This window comes from Pteropus vampyrus, unplaced genomic scaffold (genome assembly GCF_000151845.1).
Source record: "Pteropus vampyrus isolate Shadow unplaced genomic scaffold, Pvam_2.0 Scaffold46, whole genome shotgun sequence".
Classification (NCBI taxonomy): Eukaryota; Metazoa; Chordata; class Mammalia; order Chiroptera; family Pteropodidae; genus Pteropus; species Pteropus vampyrus.
The window spans coordinates 2167645-2190131 of record NW_011888827.1 but is presented as its reverse complement, the minus strand read 5'-3'; the positions used below and the strand labels follow the sequence as shown (position 1 = coordinate 2190131).

The 22487-nt window shown below is 42.7% G+C and overlaps 2 protein-coding genes and 1 pseudogene across 4 annotated transcripts in view; 2 read left to right on the top strand and 1 right to left on the bottom strand.

Moving 5' to 3' along the window:
* The window catches only part of FAM45A (family with sequence similarity 45 member A), a 15338-nt gene extending 5567 nt beyond the window's left edge, over positions 1–9771 (top strand). For both annotated transcript variants that reach the window (XM_011359235.2, XM_011359236.2), the window contains 4 exons: positions 1208–1308; positions 4223–4330; positions 6175–6269; positions 8267–9771. In XM_011359235.2, the coding sequence (XP_011357537.1) occupies positions 1208–1308; positions 4223–4330; positions 6175–6269; positions 8267–8443 (481 nt within the window). In that variant the 3' untranslated portion in view covers positions 8444–9771. The remainder of the gene's footprint in view (positions 1–1207; positions 1309–4222; positions 4331–6174; positions 6270–8266) is intronic.
* Positions 6394–22487, bottom strand: part of SFXN4 (sideroflexin 4) — a 22286-nt gene continuing 6192 nt past the window's right edge. Inside the window, exons 6-15 of one of the 2 annotated variants that reach the window (XM_023530097.1) lie at positions 20630–20655; positions 19340–19393; positions 19201–19257; positions 19010–19075; positions 18360–18438; positions 17364–17479; positions 13657–13742; positions 13116–13233; positions 11794–11873; positions 6394–6412 (exon numbers count right to left, since the gene is read on the bottom strand). In XM_023530097.1, the coding sequence (XP_023385865.1) occupies positions 11796–11873; positions 13116–13233; positions 13657–13742; positions 17364–17479; positions 18360–18438; positions 19010–19075; positions 19201–19257; positions 19340–19393; positions 20630–20655 (680 nt within the window). In that variant the 3' untranslated portion in view covers positions 6394–6412; positions 11794–11795. Of the gene's footprint in view, positions 6413–11465; positions 11874–13115; positions 13234–13656; positions 13743–17363; positions 17480–18359; positions 18439–19009; positions 19076–19200; positions 19258–19339; positions 19394–20629; positions 20656–22487 lie in introns of those variants that run through there. The other variant, XM_011359237.2, reaches the window with a different exon arrangement.
* Positions 7496–7614, top strand: LOC111739067 (annotated as a pseudogene).

The window sequence follows — 22487 nt, the reverse complement described above, 5'->3', positions numbered from 1 at the left end:
AAAACTTAATGTGCAAAGATAGGCAGCAACTCCTGGGCCATAGTTTCTTGACCCTTGTTTTAGCTAAGTTGTTTCTTCTGTTCAATTTTACCATGGACTCTTTTCTTATTCTTACAATAAATACAGATTGTTTGTTTTTAGTTGTTTTCTTTGCCTAATCTAACTCGTTCTTAGATTCTTTTTTAAAAGCATGGAGAACTAGCATTAGTGCTGTGTTTACTTATGGCAGGCATCATGTAAGACACTTTGCATTATGAAATTTACACATGACAAGAACCTTGCAAGTGTTATCACCTTGTTTTATGGATGAGGAAATTGAGGCTCAGAGAGACTAAATGGTTAGATAATGGAAAGAAGAAAGGCTTGGCAGTCGGAAAGACCTGGGTTAAAATCCTGGGAGGGCAGTTTATTCGCTCTGTGACCACATAAAGTGTGCTAATGTTGCTAAGCCTCAGTCTCTTTATTTGTAAAGTGAAGATAATACCTCAGAAGCTTGTTTTTAGAATTGGAGATAATTTGCGTCAAGTGCTTTAGCAGGTACCTTGCCTGTAGTGCACGCTCTAGAAATGTTACTGTTGTGATCACGGGGGCCTCAGATCCTGGGGAGAGGGCTAGACTTTATTGTGCTCGCTCTGACTTCAAAACTCTGTACTTTCCTACCTCATTACTCTTTTCCTCTACATTTATGCTACTGAAACTGGGGTGTCCAAAGCTTCTGACATATATAACGGCATCAGGGGGTTCAGAAAACCACAGATCAATTCAGCATGTCTTCCCGCAGTAGTTGTTTTACTGGAAGGTTTTTTTAAGGAAATGTATTTGCAATAAAAATAAACACAAGGTGGTATGCAAATTTGACTGGAATTTTAAATCGAAATGAGAGATGTCAAAAAAATTTCCTGCCTATAGGGCCCTCTGACAGTCTGCAGGGTGGGGTGTCAGGAGGAAAACCTTAGAAGCGTCACTCTTTGACACCATGGAGATCTTTTGAAACTTCTCCTTGAGCTTTCTGTAGCTTATCTGACCCAAAAAGCAGAGTTTAACGCATTGCATTAAATTCATTTGAAGCCTGGTGGTGCTGGCACGTGTAGGGTTGGTTCTCCCCTCTGCCTCTGCTAGCCAGCACCCTCCGCCAGAAGAAGGAGGGGCAGGCTGAGTCCCTCGGGTCAAGGCCAGCAGCATTTGAGTTTTCTCTTTGATTCCTTAGGACTCTGCCTGCCCTGGTGTGGCATCGACAGGACTGGACCATCCTGCACTCGTATGTGCACCTCAACACCGAAGAGCTGGAAGCCCTGCAGGTGTGCACAGGTAGACTACAGGACCCCGGGGTGGGGAGGGCTGGGCTTTAACCAGGGGTGCCGTTTGGTTCTTTGTTTTTTGTTTTGCATGCATTCCTAAGGAGAGTACTGATCAGTTATTTCTTTGGTAAATGGAACCAGTTATTTTCTCTTTTAAAACTTTTAATTAAAGAAAAATCGAGAGAAATACACATAACATAAAATTGGCCATCTTAGTCATTTTTAAGTGTATAGTTCACTGGCATTAAGTACATTCTCATTGCTACGCAACCATCACCAAAATACAACTTATTTTTAGCTTGTGAAATTCTCATCTTAAAAGTTTTCCTATCAGTGATTTGATTTAGACTTCATTCTGAGCCTTTTCATATTTTTTCTCAAAGGAAAAAAATAAAATTATTTTTAAATGGTGTTATACTTGTATAATAACTTTTAATAATAAGATTCTGGGAATAATTTATTAATATAGTATTATTTAATGTCTACAGTAATCCTAACTTTGTAGTGCCATCGTTTTTTGTTTTAGTTTCTTTGAATTTAAAGTTAAAATGCTCTTTTTACTTTTCCAGTCTTAAAAGGTCTTTTCACTGAACAATGATGGTAGATAGTAGAGGCTTTTGTTGTTGTTTTCTTAATTATGAAATATTTGTTACATATAAAATAATACATAATACTTACGCAAGTTATAAGAAAAGGAACATTCATGGACTCACCAGAGATGACATAGAATGCCGTCAGTACTTTGAAGCGCCGCATGGACCTTCCTATCTCATTCCGCCCCCTCCTCTAGCCACTTACACATAGACACATATCTCTATAACAACACACTGTTAAGTTTACCAAAATAACTACATGTACATATGGACTCATGATAGATGATGGATGAGTTCTTTGTTTTTTGTTTTTTGTTTTTTTTTTAATTTTTATAGTTTATTTGAGCCAAAATTGACAATTGGCCGGAAACATGATCCCAAATGCTCCCAGATGAGTTTTTCTGAGGCCTGTTTTTGTTTTGCTTTGCTTTGTTTTTTCTTAACATTTAATATTTTTGTGGGATTCATCCTGTCCGTATGGTTATCTGTAATCCCATTCATTTTCACTGCCACATAGGATCGCATTAAGCGGTATACCATGTTTTACTCATTTTGACTTTTCTAGTTATTCACTTTTAAAACAGTGCTGCCGTGAGCATGCTTGTTATGGATCTCTCGCTGCACACATGTAAGACTTTCTAGGTTACACTCTGGGGAGTAGAATTCCTGGGTTATATATACAAATCCTCAAGCTGCAGGATAATGCCAGATGTTTTCCTCAGGGATTCTAACGATTTACCTCCCGGTAGCAGTGTGGGAGAGGTCCCGCTACCTCACATCCTCAGTAGCACTTGGTAATTGTCACACTTTAAAACATTTGCCCACTCGGTGGTATGCGGTGAAATTCCATTGTGTTTTCCTGATTCCTAATGAGTTTAAGCATATTTCTATGTTTTTTGCCGTTTGTGTTTTCTCTATCTTGTACCCATTTTTCCATTGCATTGTTTTTCTCATTGATTTATAAAAGTTCTTTACATACTCAAGATATGAACCCATCGTTGGTTATATAGGCTTCAAAAATCTCTGAGTTTGAATTTTTAAAAAATTCTCATGTTATCTTCTTATGACTAGAAATCTTAATGTGTTAGAATGTATTAGACTTTTATTTTAGTTTTTATATTTTAAGAAAATCTCTATCCCAAGGGTAGAAAGATATTCTCCTATATTTTTTTATAAAAATTTAAGTTTTCTTCCTCCTCATTTAAATCTTTTATGTACCTGGAATTACTTTTTTGGTAATGTGTGAGTTTGGGAGCTGATTTCATTTTTTTCCTTTTAAATGGCCATTTGGCCCAGGAAAACTTACTGAGTAGTGTTCTCTCGCCAATAATCAGCAGTACCATTTCTGTCTTACATCACATTTTCTCGTATGTGAGTGAGTCTGTGTCGGGATGCTTTGTGGTTTTTGTTTTTGTTGCTGTTTTTAAAATGACTTCTGGTAAAGTAAAACTCGAGGATACATTGGTCCTCAAACACATTTTTAAAAATCCATTTCCCCTTCGCCCCACGAATACTCATAAGCAGTGCTTGCCCATTACAGCCCTAACCCCACCCCCAAAATTTGCCACAAAATATCTCACTTTTATTATTTTCGCATCACTCAAGTATATCAATAGTCTTTAGAAACAAATGACATCATCCTATTTATAGCATCTTGTTTTTAGTAGTGGTATTTCCATTTACAAAATACAGTAATTCTCGATTGCTGAAAATGTCAAATCCTAGAAAAGTTAACATTCCTACATGTGATGTTAAATTAATGCTGGCAGCGAGCTGCACTTTTTCTTTCTGATTGGGAAAAGGGTTAAATTGTACTGCTCTGTGAAATCTGAAAAAGTCTGGAACTGCTGTCTTAACACCAGTTCCGAAGGTCTGCTAGTTCTGGAGTTGCCCTGATTCCTTTCGCACTTGCTGTGTCAGCTCTGAAACTGGTGAACGATGATGCTATTTCCTTGGGAAACCTGGGTATTTATTTGGCTATGATTTCTTGGAGACAAAGACCTAAAGGGGGAACACTAGTCAAGAGCATCCTGCCTCGTCTGTCATTTTTGACCCCAGAAGCAAAAACTGAAAAGTAAACGCTTTCCTTCAGCCTCCTTCCTTGGCACTGAAGTCTATCTAGATTTGGAACATTTTGAGTTGTGTGAGTTTCTTTAGGCAACCGATGATAACGTAGTCTTAAGAAATGCCGCAGAGCACAGCTAATGTATCCTGAATAAATAGAGCAGTAAAGAAAAGCAGCTGATGAATCTATAGACTCAGTTCTGTTTTGACATGTTCACAAAATGATTTCTTTCCATTCCAGTAATGTCGGTCATGTTTGTAATGCAGGTTACATCGCCGGATTTGTAGACTCGGAGGTAAGCAATAGATCAGAGCTCTACGACGTGTTCGTGAATCTGGCAGACAGTGAGATTACCATTGCTCCACTTGCAAAAGGTTAGTGCTCTGTTCTCTTCCGTTGTTGACACAAATTGCAAGGCAAGCAGTTGCGTTTTTTAAGCTGATTCTCTAAAACCAGTATTTGAGGGCCTGCTTCACCTGCTGTGCTCAACTGAAGCTCGAGGGCTTCTTCTGTGGCTAGAGCACAGTATTTATTCTTCTGGCCTAGCCATGTTAGTGACACACCCTGGGTGCTTATGCTGCGTAGTGTATGTCGATAAGAGTCTTTTTATTTTGTTTCTTCACTTTTTGTTTAAACAAGGTATATTAGTTACCTATTGCTGCATCACTTCTAAATTTAGCGATTCAATAGATATTTATTATTTCACAGTTTTGGTGGGTCAGGAATTCAGGACTGATTTAGCTGGGAAATTTTGGCTCAGGGTCTCATGAAGTGTCAATCAAGATAGTGCCAGGCTTGCTTGCAGTCGACTGGGTCTCTAGGCTCTACTTCTAAGCTAACTCACATGGCAAGAGCCCTCAACACATGGGCCTCTCCATAGGGCAGCTTTAGTGTTCTCATGACACGACAGCTGGCTTCCCCAAGAGTGAGTGATCCAAGAGACAGAGAAGGAGACCACAGTGCTTCTGTGACCTTGTCTTGGAAGTCATACTTCCTCAATATTCTGTTTGTTAAAAGCAAGTCGTTAAGTCCAGTCCACACTTAAGGAGGAGGAATTAGACTCCACCTCTTGAAGGAAGGAGTGTCAAAGAGCATGTAGACATTTATCACTGTATAGGGATTGACTGTGACTCCAGCGTGAAAAATCTGTTTGAAAGATGTCTCAGTAAACCCAAGGGAATGAAAGTATTCTCGGAACTAATGATCAGGACAGAGTGTTCTAGTGTCAGAGTGTTGTCTGGAAACTTTAAATTGTCCTAAATTACAGCTACATAAAGTGGTAAGGATTAGGTTAAATGTGTGTTGAGCCCAGGGCACTTCTGTGGTACTCCTTTTGTGTTGGCATTTGTCCTAAATCTGGGGCAGCTGAATGCTGGCTAGTTAGGAATTTTTGTTAGATGCTAACTGCAAATTAATACAACCAGAACCAGTTTTCTTTTGTTTTAAAATTATAAACATAATGCATGTTCATGGTGACAGATTCAAAATAGACAATCAGATCATTAGGAGATACTGCCTTTTGTAAAGCCAAAGTGATAGAAAACTGGCCAGGGCCACTTAAATTGCTGAAGCATTAAGACCACAAAGGATGGCCATCTCCCTGCTGCCATCTGTTGCTCTGAGTCTGTCAAATGGGCTCAACCCCAGTCAGCCCCATTCAAATCGAATTTGTCCCTTGGAGTGACAAACAAATTTCTGTTTATCTCCTGCTGCAGAAAGTGGTAACGGATATGATTAGTGTCACTTAGGTTGTTTCTTTAGCTCGTTTCCAGTGGCCTTTACACACTGAATGTGCAGCTGGCTCTGCAGAAGTGACAGGAAGCGCTTCTTTCACAATACTCCTGCCAGAAAAATCAACTCGGAATCTTAACTGTAGACCTCAACAGCAAAGTTGAGCTCTTGGCTTAAACTCACAACTTATTTGTAGTCAGAAGCTTCGTTAGATTTTTTTAGGAAAAAAAATAATTCTTATCAGGTAGGTATGAAGGAGGAATTTGGTTCGATACGGGTCTTTATTTTGGGCATGAAGTCTATAAATCATGATTGCACCTTACCTCATAGCATGTCATCATACTCGTGTTTAGCAATAAGATGGAAATGTGGGAGGTTTTCAGTTACTTTTTGAAAATTTCCTCTTTCACATTTTCAGATGGCATAATTTTTTTTTTTATTATGTAAACTTCTAAATATTCATACAACATATTCTTAATCTCACCAGAGGCCATGACAATGGGCAAACTGCACAAAGAAATGGGTCAGCTAATTGTTCAGTCTGCAGAAGATCCAGAGAAATCAGACAGCCAAGTTATACAGGTAACTCCTTACTCTGCCGACTTACTGAGAGTCCTGAAGTGGTGTAGCTGGGCGGTGTGCACAGGGCTGCACGTTCTCTTGTTCATACAAACAGTGGCAGGTGACTGGAAGAGGCCAGCAGGCAGACGATCAGTCATCAGGGTCTGGGGACAGATATATACAGGGGGCTGGTGCCGAAGCCAAGCACTTATGGTGAGAAATGTGACTGCTGTGTGGTCTGGAATGCTTTTCTGGACTTGCCAGTGCATCCTCTCCTAGCAAAATTTTCAGAGGAACAAATTCTCAAGAGAAAGTTGCTGCTGAGCATGGGGCACTAGATGGAGCATCTTCACCTAGCTCTGATGTGTTGTCTCCGGCACATTGGTAAGCACACAGACCCCCGCCAGACTTAGCCAGCTCTGGTGTCACAATGTGCAGGTAGCTTTAATTCCTCTGTGGGGCCTACCTTTCATACTGACCTGTGTCCATATGGACCCCCTTCTCTCCCCTTGCCAGGTTGGTATGGAAATGGGTTTTATTTATGCCTCTCCATGTGGTGATAAAGCCGCTCCCCTGCTCCCAGCTGGCCCAGCCTCCTCCCCTCCTGTCCGCTGCCAGTTTGCAGCAACTTGCTCCTCTCCTGCAAGATAGACTTTCAGCCCAGCCTCTCCCAGGCCCTGCCTCATTTGTACGCTGGGGGCCCGGAGCCTGGAAGGATCATCTCCCATTGTCTGCACGCACATGTGCTACCTGGGGGGCACCTCTGATTGGCAGGCTCTGCTCATGCTCACCTGGTTGTACCTAGCTCTTTTCTTCATTTATCCATTTATTTACTTAGATGATATTTATTGAGCACTGACTACATGTCAGGCATTGCATGGGCAGTGGGATGGATGACAGTGGTGAGCAAAGTCCCTGCACTTCTGGCCTGTATTTTAGCAGAGTAGATGAACAGAAAATAAGTGACAAGATCATTGTGAACTATAATAAATGAACACTGTGACAGAAACAAGGGATTGAGGTAGAAAATATTAGACAAGTCGTCGGACAGCTCTCTGAGAAAGTGACGTGTGAGGCGCAGGGTGCCGAAGGGTGAGAAGGGCCACAGGTTTTGACAGGGACCCACCAGCAGCACTGTTCTTTCTGTTCAGTGCTGGTGGCCTGTCAGCTGTGGCCAGGAACCGTGGGTGGGTCTTGTCTCGAGGACCTGAACACTGAGACTCTCCTTTGCCTCAAAAAATTAAACATACTATGGCCACGCCACCCTGAACAATCCCGATCCCATCCGATCTCAGAAGCTAAGCAGGGTTGAGCCTGGTTAGTACTTGGATGGGAGACCACCTAGGAAGACCAGGTGCTGTAGGCGTTAAAAAAACAAACAAATAGACATTTGTATGACCTTGTTCACAGCAGCACTATTAGCAATAGCCAAGATGAAAGGAACCCAAATGTCCATCAGTGGCTGAATGGATAAACAAAAAATGTGTTCATATGCTATAGAATATTATTCAGCCTTAAAAAGGAATTAAATTCTAACACATGCTACAACATGGATGAACCTTGAAAACACTATGCTAAATGAAATAAGCGAGACTCAAAAAGGACAAATAATGTATGATTCCACCTATATGAGGTACCTAAAACAGGCAAGTTCATAAAGACAGATGATAGAATGGTGGTTCCCAGGGGCTGGGAAAGAGGGGGATGGGGAGTTATTGTCTAAGGGGTATAGAATTTCAATTTGGGATAATGAAAAAGTTCTGGAAATAGATAGCAGTGGTCATTCATTATACAATGCTCTGAACATACTTAATGCCACTGAATTGTACACTTGAAAATGGCAAAAATAAATTAGTGGTGACATTGATTTTTCTAAGTTATTTTAAGGTTGTTTCACTTTTCCTAATTTATAAAATTAGTCTGAAAAACTTTAAAAAATAGAATAATTCTGTTCAAATGCAACAACTATTCAAATGTTTTGATGCTAACATACTACATATTTTCCTTTTCTATTAAAGGATATTTCTGTAAAAACAAAAGAAATCTTCACCAACCTGACACCATTTTCAGAAGTTTCAGGTGATGGAGAAAAGCTAGTTCTCAACTTTGAGGCACTAAAGCAAAGACGATTTCCGCCAGCGACAGAAAACTTCCTTTACCATCTAGCAGCAGCTGAACAAATGCTGAAAATCTGACCATGTGACTATATCACTGATGACTGATCTAAAGCTGTTTGACCATGATTATTCATTAACTATGTAAAATACTGCAAATAACAAAATGTTGTTTTAATGATTCATTTGAAAGTATTGAGATTTGACCTGAAAAGCACTGAAACACATATGAAAACACTTCTGCTTTTCTCCTGTCTGATTAGTTTCATGCCTACTGTTGATGTTGGACAAAGTGCCGTCACTTCCATAGATTATGTTGTAAATGGCTCGATGTTCTGGAGTAAGAGACAAAAGCTCTGTCAAGTTCTTGTGCACATCATAGCAAACCCAAAAGCCTTCATTGTTATAAGTTTAGTTTGTCTCATTGTGTAGCCACAACTGATGGTTTATTTTCAGAAAGCTGCCTGAAATTTTCCTTTGTATTCTTCCAGGAAGAACTTTAATTCCTCATGAGGAACTCTCCTTTCTGAGCCAGACTACTAAGTTTTCTGCAGAACTGTCTAGAAAATCATTCAAAAGACCCTGCAGTTGCACTTTCTTGTAAAAGAAAAAATTTTTTTCTTGGCCTTTGAACTTTTTGCCTATGAGGGTTTTGCATAAATTTTATACTTGAGTAGACGTTAACAATTCATATTTATACTGTTGCAGAGGTAAGTGCTTGGCAGACTTAGGCCACTGATTACTCTTTAGTTAACCCTGTTGCTAGCAATGTTATTTTGTAAAAGAAGCCAGCCCTTATGTGGCAGAGTAAAATAAGTAGTCCATTTTTAATTTAAACGTCTGGCTGGCTGAAACAGCGACTTTATATAATTGGTAAGGGAGTGCGAGAATTAGTTTCTTGCAAAGGCCAAAACCAGAGAATGTCTTCAAACAACTTCAGTGGATGTAGCTTGGCCACATGTGAAGGTGACTGTTCTGTTCAGCTATGTACCTCTCTCATAATTGGAGACCTAAAAATTATAAAATAAGCATGAGGTCTAAATTATATACTTGTTATTATATGTATTCATATCAATTATGAAAGGTTATTTTACACTCAACTGTTGTCCTTAGAAATCTTACCCAGAAAAATGTTTGCAAAAAAAAAAAAAATCTTGTCTTTATTGGATCTTTCATTTATTCTTGTAAAAATTAAAAATAGCCTTTTCCCCTCCCTCCTTGGGTAGGGGAGGATCTGAAATAAGAGGATGTTTACTAAAAGCAAACAATTTAAATTAAATCTGCACTTTATGAAAATGAATACTAACATCTTTTTCTCCCTTATTTTTGTATTACTATATTAGCTAATGATCAAAGTTGTTAAAATTACAAATTTATGATGCCAAAATAAAATGGAAATATTTTGATACTCAACAGAGTTTTAGGTAGATGAAGACTTGTGCCCTCTTTCTCCAATTCTCCCACTTCAGACAAACAAACAAAACCTCTTTTTGTCAACTGCCAATGCACTGGGGAATTAAAAGACCTATTTGAAAGTGAAGGGGTCTGGCCCCTTCCCTGCCGTCGCCCATTCCCAGAGCTGGCTGACTGCGCAGTGTCTTTGCAGAGATGCCCTCACATTTCTACTCCGTCATTTGTTAATGGGCAACCTCCTCCTGGAGCCTTTGAACATTTTGTTGTTTAGTCAGTCCGGCTATACTGAGCTATCTGGTAGGTCAGTTTTTACTAATTCTGCCCTTGCTGTTATTGAACCCTTTTAACCAAATTTGGAGATAACTGCCTTTCCGGCCCAGGGAAAACTGAAAGCCACAAATATAGTTGATGATTTGGGGCAGGGTGTGTGGGAAACGTGCCCCCAGGATGCACTATTTGGGTACCTACTCTGCACCATGTACTGTTGTATCCTGGGGCTTCCTTGATGTACAAGACAGTTCCTGCTCTCAAGGCTCACAGCCCACAGGGGCAGAGAAGAGGCACCTGATTCAGCATGGTGAATCCTGCAAGGCTCCCTGGAGGGAGTGAATGATGTGCAGTCAGACCTAAAGCAGAAGCAGGAGTTAGCCCAGAGCAGAGGAAAGCCGGGGTCAAGGCCCAGAGCAGAGACCACAGCCCATTTGAAGAACTGGATGTTGGTCCAGCATGAGGGAGTGGCAAGAGATAAGTAAGGCACAGGCTCTTTCTAGCATGGCTGGGAATTTGTACTTGACTCTGATGTACTGGGAAGCCATTTAAAGCTTTTAAGCAGGTACGGTTTAGAAGAGCAGATTGGAGTATGGATTAGAGGGAGCCAGACAGACACGTAATACCAGCAGGGGATGCTGTTGGACCGAGTGGGCAGTGGCAGTGGACATAGAGTGCGTTCTAGAGAGGACTACTGAGCTTGGTCTACTGAATGGGGGTGGGGGAGGGAAGGGTAAGGGTGTTGCCAGTGATCCTATCTGATGCAAATGCGTAAGCAGTGGTGCCATTTCCCGAGATTGGGAGATCTCAAGTGGACATCCAAATGGCAAAGTGCGGGCGACAGCTGGATGTGGGCTGGTAGTGTAGGAGGGCGAGCACCATGATGTCTGAGCAGCCAGCAGAGTGGTGGTACAGCGTCGGGGTCACGGCTGAGCAGTCTTAGTGAAGGTGGGGCAAACAATCTCTGGAAAAGTCTGGCTGTGAACCTGGTGGTGCAGGCAAGGGGTGGGGGGATTGCTTTTTTAATGAGGCAGGTGACTCAAGCAGCTTAAATACTACTGGGAAGGAACAGACAGAAGCCTGGAAGCAGAGGGGCCCAGAGCCTAGGGCCCAGCTGACCTTGCATGGTGGAGGGAAGGCTGGGTGTGGTGGAGGGAGGTCTGCAGATTTGGTGCCAGGAGGTTCCGAGGCTGGACAAGAGCCTTGGTTTGCACTGTGGAGGAGGAGGCAGAGTCGTTTGCCAGTGAGGAGAAAGAAGGAGCTCAGTGACGGGTAGCAAAGATTTTCAGTAGTTTTCCAAAATGGGAGTAAGCCGAGTACGGAACCAGGATTGCTTTGGGGTTGAAGGCCTTCTGCAGCTCACCAGAGAGATGGGGTTTCTGTGCCCTGGGCTTGGTGGACCCTTCTTCATTTTTTCAAATCCTCAACTTTAAACAAGTTTATTAGTAGTTTCACAATACCCTTTCACAGGCAGATGAAGAACCAGGAAACTGAATCCTACATTGCCCACCCCTCAGCAATCCATGGGGGAGGGTCAGACAGGACAGCCTCCCATTCCTCTTCTCCCATCCAGGCTTAAAAACCCCAGGTGTGACCAGCCTCGACGAGGTCTTGGCATGCGTGATTGTAAGCCATCTTATCTGCGCAGACACCTCTGGGGTTTCCAGGACACCTCTGGCAGAGTTCTCGAAACTAAAACCTCGAGAGGAAGGTTTGTAAGCAGGAACCAAACAAATTCACCTAAAACTCACCCCTACACCCCTCTGTTGTAGAAGAGTTCTGTTTCTTCTGTTGCAGACTGAATTTCCTTTTCAAGCTTACTGTACTGTATCTGAAAAACAAAATTAAATTCTTAATATAGACATTAAGAACTTTCCTTGCCTTAGAAGCCAAGTCAAAAAAAATTTTTCAGACATTTATTTCACAGTCCAACTTTTTTCAGTGATGTCTAATCTAGAGGAAAAAAGCTAACGTCTTCAAAACATCTTATGGAAAATTTCAAATATAAGCAAATGAAGAAAGAAGATAATGAACCTTCCTTCATGTACTCATCACTCAGCTTTAACTATTAACAATCTGCCAATCCCATGAGATTCAGACTTCTGTAAATGACCCAACCTGCAGATAAGTCATCTGTTCCACTGAGTACATTGCAATCAGAAGTAATTATTTGTAAAAAGGTTCACTATTATTCCAATCTTATTGTTACAAACTGTGTTCTATAGGGGAGGCCTCTGAGGATTAAAAATATTTTTTTGTTCTAAAATTTTAATGAGCCCCTTTGCCCCTCACCACCCCCAAAGCGAGTATAGCAAGTATCTTAAATAATTTAAAACTTGTATGTTCTGTGCTGGCAAAGTTGCCTGAATTAACAATTCTATAATCCTAAACTTAGAGAATTTGGGTTTTCAACAAGATCATTCCATAAATATAAACGCTTCGAGAACGTGACTAATTTTTAACTTGTGATAGAAACAAGCATTTGGAATTTTCAGCCAAGAAATGCCATAAATGGCTAATGTCTACTAGTATCCATAATGTCCTTGGCACCAGGAACAACCCTTTGCAGAGATACTATTATCTTTCATCTCCCTTTAACGAATACAGATACGGAAACTGAGTCTCAGAGTTTAAACAAATTTGACCAAGGTCATGGAGGAGCTGGGAATTTGAGTTCAGGCAGTCTGACTCATCGTGAATTATAACATATGCCAGTCTGCAGAAATGCAATACAGTAGCCGCATGGGAGTTCTAAAAATCAGTTCCTCATTCCCACTGGCCGCATTTCAAGTGCTAAACAGCCACATGTGGCTAGTGGCTACCGTATTAGAAACCAGATATAGGATGTTTTTTCATCGTTGCAGAAAGATCCACTAGGTGGGCATTGCTATAGAAGATTATGGAGTATTTCAAAATCTCAAAGGTTTTTTTTTAATGTCCTAGAAAAATGCTTCTGACGTACATTGAAAAAAATCGAATCAAAAACTGCACAAGTGATCTGGGGGATGAGATTAGTGTAAATAATGTTATTTATCTTGTAAACTTTGCAGATTTTTTAGAATAAGTGACTTACCCGTCCAATTTGAGGGAACATACTGAAAGAAACAGGCACCATCAGTCCCATTACAAGGATGGTACAAGACAGCTTTAAAGTCCACAATGAGCTTGGATATCGCAGAAAGAACTGGGTCCTGGAAGAGACAAGGTTACAGGGCATTGTTTTAGAGGCTGGCCCTCTGCTCGAATGGCAGCCAATTGTTTTGCTCACTAGCGTCCGGCCCAGGGTTAAGCACTTCCTGTGCATCTGCTCATTTGATACCATCATTCTACAAGTGAGGAGATGTGCCTCAGCAGGTGCTGGGACATGCCCAGGAACACAGAGCTAACTGAGGATAGGGCCTGGCTAGATTCCAGGTTTGCTGGCATCTGCATTTCCACACCTGTCACAAATCAATCTTGCTATCTTAACTGTGATGAAGAGTATGCAGTAGGGGGGGACCACTGAATCAACTTCCTGTCCTTCTCACCAGGTTTGGTATTTGACAAGTTATACAAGAATTTTGACTGTTGTTAAAAGATTTATTCCGACCCGGGGAGATGAGCACATGTCTTACCTTTTGTAAAAGTATGAGAAGACTTCGGGAATCAAAGCTGACGTCCCAAACAGCACGACTCTGGATGTTGCTGTATCTTTAACGGCCTAGTAGGAAGAGGAAGGGAGCAGCTTAGCACACAGAGTGAGATTATTTCCAGGGGTCCTGTAACTCATGACAGAGACAAGCAAACAGCAGCTCTCCTTTCTCACTTAAAAAAATAACGCACTTGGAAAGAGGTGGAGGCTGCGGTGGACATGCAAATGTATGCAGGACAGCTGGGGTCAGTGCCAGGAGTAATCGAAGACGGGATTTGCCTCCCCCTGACTCCATAATGGTCTCCATCAGTCTGCCAACAACTCCAAACAAAATACTAAGTATAAGCAAAGGCAGCTTATAGACAAATCCTCGCTTAGAACCAAATGGCCGTTTCCTTGGTAGAAATGCTGGTTTTTGCTACTAAGGATCAATCCATGCTTTCCTTTCAATCCAGATTCTGCCACTGGGCTCCCTTTCCTGAATGGCTCCCCAGTTATTCCCACCCCTTCCAATGAAGGAATCTTCTAGAAGCCAAGCTCAAAATGTACCAACATGGCATTGTACCCACACATCATGGGCACAAGTCCACCCGTATGCACCCATCTTTTGCCTGTGTAATTAAAAGTGCTATAAATTTTTATTTTGTACAAACATGTATAGTTTATAACATCTTGTCATCTTTTCTATTATATACATTATACAGTGAACATGTAAACGTGATTGACTGTATGGGTTACATGCACAAAAGCATGTGTCCTCAAGGGCCAGGTAGGAGACTCTCAAGGGGAATTCTGATTACAGATGACACTCACATGTTAACTCCAGAACCCAATCCCTGCGTAAGACACACCTCCACACACAGCACTGCTCTCTTTACACAAGATAAATTGGCACACACACGCCATGATTCCCTTCCCCCCACTGCCCTCCTTCCACGTCCAGCTTCCCAGGACTTGGCCACAGCCTGCCCTCTGGGCTCTCCTCCTAGGCACCTGCTCTCTGCCTATTACACTCTTGCCCAGTTCATCCAATCCCTCTGCAGGGAATGCCTTCCCCCGACGAGGATACAAGGAGGGTGGCTTTTAAAATAAACTTTCAAGAATATAAAATAAAATCGCTCGACTTCGGGAAGAGAAAAGTGGCTGCTGAGTGTGGTGTGTTTCGACGTCAGTGGGGTGAGGTGGCCAATCTCCATCTGTCTCACGTGCAAGGGGAAGACACTCCGAACAAGACAGCGTCATTAGGAGGCACTGGGAGACGAGTTACAGTTTGCATCTGAGTGGCTTACAAGGCCAGTCAAGGGAACAACATGGACTAGGCTCCTGAAATCTGATCTAAGGTGCTCCATTACAATCAGATATTGCTGGTTACGTAGTTTCTGAAATTTTAGCCAAAGAAAATCAACCTTTCGGTGATAAAAGAATGCTTATGCTTACGCACAGCTACAGACATTTTATTCTTAAGAAAAAGATAAACTTAAAAAACAAAAAACAGACCATCAAACCTTTCTTTTACCCTAAACTGAAGTTCCTCCTGGTGAGATGGACTAGATATGCTGGTAGCTAGCAGGGTTGGAGGCCGTCTCCCCTCTGGGAGGCCCCGTGCTGTGGGCTCCTGGTGATAGTCTGGGTGTTGAGAGCCTAGCTCGGTGCCTGGCGGCCGAAAGTGCAAAGGAACAGCTTGTGGATTCCACACTTGCTCTCTCTCTCACTCTTTAGCTGCATAAACAGCTCACGCCACTACCAGCACCTTGCAGTTAAAACCGAGTTGAAAAGAAGCGCAAACATACGTCCACACGGAGAGCTGCACGTGAATGTTCAGCGCTGCATTATTCATCACAGCGCAGAACTGGACACAGCCCAAATGCCCATCGCCTGGGGAATGCAAAAGCAAAACTGTGCTACATCCCACACCGTGAAGTACTGCTCAGAGATAAAAAGCAACAGACTATCGATACATGTGAAAAGTCAGATGAACCTCAAAAGTCTAAGAAGCCGGACACACAAAAAATCTATTGTACAACTCATTTATATGAAATTTCTAGAAAAGGGCCTACTATGAAGACATGGAGCAGATCTGTGTTTTCCTGGGGCCGGGTGTGGGAGGGAACAGTGACTGTCAGTGGGCACGAGGGGAATGTTTAGGGTGATGACAATGTTCTAAAATTGGACGGTGGTGATGACTGCATAACTTTAAATTTACTAAAATTCATCGAACTGTACTCTCACAATGAATTTTATAGTATATAAGTGACACCTCACTAAAGCTGTTAAAAAATGTCTCTTTAGGATGGTTTCTTAGGCATAGAACCTTCATTTCAAAAACGAGGTATTTTATTTCTGGCAACAATTTCCTTCCTTGTTACTTGCAATGATCTTGTCTCTACCGTAAATCGTTTAGCAAGGTGGCCATTATTTTCAGACGTGCCATTGGATGGACTGGTAGAAACACCATAGCATATATCTGACAGTTTACAATTCAGCTTTGTAAATCTTTTCAGGATTTAGAGTAACGTGTTTCATGAGCCGAATGATGAGGTAGCCATCTTTTCTGAGCTCCTCTCCCAGACACGCTGGGCAGAAGGCTGTCCAGCTGGGTAAGGGGGAGGCCTGGACGCTCACACTATGAGATGCCCAGTCATTCTCTCTGCTTCATATCAGGGACTGTACCACGCTGCTCTTTAGGCTATTTGCCAACAACTGCCTCACGTTACAATTCTTCAGCTAAAGTCACTTCACAGAAACCAAAAAAAATCTCACTTGCTAAAAAAATATTTCTTAAAAAATCCGTACCCAAAATGAAACGACCGTAGGCTATTGGAGGTTCTTAGAGCTAAATGCATAGTCACTGGGCTGAATTGAACAAAAGAATAAACTATTTCATAGTAAAAGATATTAAAAGTATTAGAAGAGTTTTAGGTCGAAGCATTGGATTTTCTTAGGCCATGCCATCCTTGACAGCAAATTGGTTCTTAAAGATGAAGAAAAATCTGCTATGAGGTAGAGAGGGAGGGTTTCTCTTAAATGCAGAGAGAGTGCCCACTGACTTCCACAAGCACAGAGCAGGCTGGGAGAGTGGATGCTGAGCCCGAAGAACAAGATGCCACATCCAGAGAGAGGCTTCGCATTTGGCAGATGCTCATCTGTGATAGTCTTAAGGGTCAACTTGGCTAGGCTGTAGTACTCAGCTATTTAACTAAACATGAATTGAGGTGTTGCTGTGGGGCTGTTATATAGATGTGATTAACATCTACGATCAGTTGACTTTAAGATGCTCACCCCCAACAGGGTGGGTGGGTCTTATCCAATCAGTTGAAGGCTTTAATGGCAAAATCCGAGGTTTCCCAAAGAAATTCAGCTTCCAGATTGCAGCATCAGCTCCTGAGTTTCCAGACTGCAGGCCTGCCCTACGCATTCCCAGCCCTACAACTGCATAGCCAATTATTTAAAGTAAATCTCTTACTATATATGTATGTAGATAGATATCCTATTGGTCCTATTTCTCCGGGGAACCCAGACTAATGCACCATCTTTAAAACATCAGGGTGCAAGATGTAAAATCAGCATAATGAGGGAAGATAGGATAAGTAAAGGTTAAAGTGAGACATGAATTTGTTACTGAGTCTCAAACAGAAAATTCAATTCTTTGCCCAAAAAGCAAGCAGCTACAGCTCCATCGTGTCCCCCTACCTTTGTTCCAGCTCTTTTGGAATAGCCTACGACATTGCCTTCCTTGTCCATGACCTCGATCCCCCGCACAGGCTCAAAACTCCGGGATGCGACAGCATTTATCCCACTGACTTGGGCTGTGGATAGGAAGAAGGGAACACACAGAGACGGTTTCAGTCCAGCGAAAGAAAACCTTTTCTGGTGCCAAGACTTTCTCGGATGGCTGTGCTTCTCCGACCCTCAGTGGTCACCTGACACATGCTAGGCCAACCGAGCTCTCTCCTGGGGCTGTGGAGCTGGGTTGGAACTGCCAGCCTCTCGGCCTTGGATCTTGACTATGACCTGGCACCAGGTTCTAGCACCCCTGGAAGTCTAGCCTGGCTCCCTGACAGGCTTCCAGGAGGAACCCCGGGGGTCCCTGAAACATTCTCCCGCTTCTTTGCTTAAGCTGGATTGACCAGGTTTCTGTAACATAATTTCCCAAACGTTACCACTGACATTCTGCCAACTCTTCAAAGTGCTATGATTCCCGAATCCAAATTAGGAGTGTGAATTTGCAGGCTGGCAAACTTAAAATAGTTGGTTAATATCTCTGTCACTCTCTTGGGGTCAGACCACCAGGATGGAAGCCCTTACACCACTACTTCTTACTGTGCGACCCTAGGAAAGTTACTTAACCACTCCCCACCCCCCCACCTCAGTCTCCCCTTAAATGGGAATAATAATATTACCTACCCATAAATGGTCAGGATTAAGCGAAACAATACTGTAGAAAGCTTGTACAGATCGTCTTTAAAGTGTAATTTGTGTCTCCAGGTTTGTGTTCGTCCTTTGACAACCAAAGGGGTATCTACAGAGAGAGTGTCACCTCTCAAACCACAGCCCTAATTTGAGTCTGGAGCCATTGGTCAGCTGAACGTGGTGGCTATCATTAGCCACAGTGTGGCCAAAGGACCTGGGTGTCCCCAAAGATGTGAGAAAGGCTCAAACCACAAAGACTGCATGCTTCCTGCTTACCGAGAATGATGACAGGCAAGGTTTTTCTTATCAAAATGTTTCTCAGGGCGAACTTGATTTGGAGTAAACGAGGGACTAACTAGAAAACAGAAAAATTATTATTGCATGGGACCAGAAAGTCAGCTGAACACACTCGACAGCAGAGAACTAGCACCAAACTAGTTCCTATTACAGGTCGCTGCCAGAGCTTGCCATGTTTTGTTTTTTTGTTTTTGTTTTTTTTGTGTGTGCAGCATTGAGATGTTCTGATCATCAGGGGAATACATGGAGGCTTCTAGAAGTGACATAACTTGTCCAGAGTCACTGAGCTATTAAGGAATTGAGCCAGGTGACAAACCCAAGCTTACCATCACAATATCCTGACATCCAGAGCAATATACAATTTGTATAACATGTTTATGGAGCATAAATTAATTTTTAAAAAAGATAACAGTACTGAGCAAATGCCTAGAAACCCGGAATAGTCATATGATTATCTGGGGGTGACAGGATTACAGGTGACTTATTTTCTTCTTTATGTCTTAGTCAGACTTTCTAAATTGTTTAAGTTGGAACAGAGATTTGTAATCAGAATAAACATTTGTTTTTTTTGTTTTTCTTTTTAATTTTGCGGAACAAAAAAAGATTGGACAGAAATTTAAAATACCTACTCCAAAAAACGTTGTAGAAACGATTGCTCCGGCCCCTAGTAACACAGTCTCATACGGGTGACGATTCTAGGGAAAATCAAAAGCACGTAATTAGCAAATACCACAGTTTTACCCAGTAAAGATAATCAAAACAAAGAATAACTCCTAAGGGAGTAACAAAACTGCAGCTCTCTGGGCCTCGTAAAACTCACATAACTCGCGTTTCCGTTGATGATGTTGAAAGCGGTATTGTAGGTATAGAAGGACAGCTGCGGAAGGACGGAGGCAAATAGATCACATTCTGGTTTCGAGAGCAGAATTTAGTAATCGTGAAATAGAAATAATTCCTACCTGAGGTAAAATCATTGACTTTAGACTTTTTACTGACACCAGCGACAAAAATACCTTAAAAAAAAAAAAAAAAAAAGCAAAGTTATAGTGTTTGGTGGGGGGAAGGTGGGCTAGTAGGAACAAGAACTGTCATCCTTCCCAGGGGAAATGTGGGACTGAGCTGGGACAAGGAGAGGAAGGTGCCGATGTAGGCAGCTACGGGACAGTGGACAAGGAAGACTGAATGGGCACCGACTGGGCACCGAAGACAACCAGGAGCCTCATGGCAGTCCTTGTCCCTGAGCCCCGCAACTGTGCAGGGCAGCTGAGAAGGCCACACTTGCAAGGGGACGCACGCAGACCAGGGCAGGTGTGGAAGTGAGGAAGGGCTCGGCTGGGACCCCTCACAGCATCCCTGGTTTCACTTTTCCTTGCCCTATAGCTTAACAATAGATTGTCCCCTGCGACTTGACCCAGAGCTTGGAACGTCCGCTGACATAGAAAGTTGCCCTGACACTTACGATGAATGCCCTCACGCACAATGTTTATGGTCTAGCATTCTTTCCAGACTACTCCCATCTTTGTCCCTGGGTTGCTAACACCACCAGAGGACCACGCTGCCAGAGCGATGGTTCCGTGAAGCACAGCAGACCCCCCGGAACTGTCACGTAACCCCTGGAATAATGCCCCAATTTCCCCTTAAGTCCCCTAAGCCAGACCGAGAAAGGAAGGCAGTTTTTGCACGTGTTAGCCTGCTGCCTTCTCAGATCACTGGTGCTCTGACAATAAACACTTATTCTAAATCTCTCAACTCCTGTGTCGGTCTGTTGGCTGAGCGGCACAGGCAGCACGCAGCTGACCTCCAGTTAAAGAAGTGACAGAGGAGATGCTGTCACTTTGGGTGAACACCTCCTGAGAGCCAAGGCAGGCGGCCTGTTTGGGGGCAATTCCAGGTCTTGGTGAGGGCATGCACCGGGGCAAGGGCTTGGGGAGAGAAAGGTAAGGACAATTATGTGGGCCTGTGGCAGGAAACACATCTTAACTCATAGATCTCCTTCCATAGGGCTTTGCACACACTAGGAGGTCAAAGAAAGGATTACCTTGTGACACCATGGATGCTGACTGGATAAGCGGGCGTGGGGTGGGGCTACATGAACAGATAAGGGTCAGAGGTAGGAGATCCATAACCACCTATCAGGCAGTCACGGGACAGGGGTCCAGCACTGGAGAACACAAGCCCCCAAGGTCAGGAGATGGGTGGACATCTTCCCTAACCCCCACTCACACAGTGGCAAGGGGCAGCTCACTCACCATGGGTGCCGTGAAAGGCAGGAGAGCTGGCAAAGAAGAGAAGAGCTGGTCAGTGACTACAAAGAGGCCAGATGAAGGCACTGCCCGCCCGACAACCCGCTTCCCCGCCTCCTCAAGGCACAGATGTCAACGATGGTTTTTACTCATTTTTATTTTTTTAATACAAATAATAACTATGCGCCTATGGCAAAAATTTAAATCCGCACAGTATAGACAGATCGAACCATGCTCGCTAGGCCCTCTTGCTGAAGGTAGTGTTAACTGGACCCTGTTCATCCTGCCACAAGGATTTAATACATCTGGATACCGTGATTTATAAGAAATTTATATTTGCTCTCATTTCCCGTTCCAAACACAAAGAAACTAAAACCCTTAGAATTTCCTGTGAGATTTTAATAAAGGTAAGAGGAGTGTCTTTTGTAATTCATACCACACCCCTCAACCACACCTGAGCTTATTATGTTAATGAGGTGACTTTTAGAAAGCCCCTAAGGCTGGGGTTGGTTTCCAGAGCAACTAACCAGGTGAACTAACCACCTTTTGGCCCCACACCCCCAACCTCCACTTCTAGGGAGAAAAGAGGGGCTGGAGGTTGGGCTAATCACCAACGGCCAACGATTTAACCAACCAGGCCTACTTAACGAAGCCTCCATTTAAAATGCTGACTGAGCAGGTTTGGGAGCTTCATGGTTGGTGAGCACACGAGGTTGCTGGTAGGGTGGCGTATGATAGCTTCTCACCCTTTCCCCCATACCTTGCCCTAGTGCTTCGTCTGGCTGTTCCTGAGTTATATACTTCTATAATAAACTCGTAGTCTAGTAAATAAGGTGTTTTCCTGCGTTTTGTAAGCTATTCTCGCAATTTCGAACCTAAGTACGAGGTCGTGAGAACTGATTTATAGCAGGTTGGTCAGAAGCACAGGTGACAACCTGGACTTGGAATTGGCATCTGACGGGCAGGGGCAGTCTTGTGGGACTGAGCCCTTAACTTGTGGGATCTGACACTAATGCCAGGTAGACAGTGGTGGAATAGAGTTAAGATTGTAGGACACCCAGCTAGTGTGAGGACTGATGGATGTGGAAGAAGCTCACACACATCTGGTGTCCGAAGCAAAGTACTGACAGTGTTGGGAAATGAGTGTTTTTCCTTCCCAAGATGTACCAGGAATAATGCAAATTTTTACACTTTTAAACACACAGCACTTATCTATACAAACAGGTTCACTATACACTGTTTCATACTTTGCTTTTTTCTCCTTAATACTAGTTTCTGGAGATCTATTCGTCCATATTAGCATGTAGGATTTATCTCATTCTTTTTAATGAATTATTTAACTACAGTCTGAATCGTTGGCTATCTATATTGTTTTCAGTTTCCTTTGTACGATACAGATACGATATTGAAAGAACTGTAGAAGTGGAAGTACCCTATACAATTACAGATTTTATTCCCCTCACTGTAGTTATGAAAGAGAGAACACCAAATGGGATCCCTAATACTGGCACTTAACGAACCATCGGTGATAATCTGGTTATGTACTTTAGGGCTTGATGGAGCAGGCCTGTTCTCTCATTCCCAAAGCCCAGATCTTTCCACAGGACTGGACACAGCTCTGGGGCCCAAACACAGCTCTGGGGCTCTTCTCCACTATCGACCCCAGACTCTTCAAACGTTCTTTTTAAGCTATGGTTTCCAGACTCATTGTCAGAAATCCTTCTAGGAAAAAAAAGCAATTAAAATAAGGCAGGCAGAGTTTTCTCTTATAAACCACACTTTCCCTAACCACTTCTGAAAATTAGAATCAGCTTACCCGCAGGTCGGAAAAGAACGGGGATCAGTTTGCTGTTGTCAGGGTGCA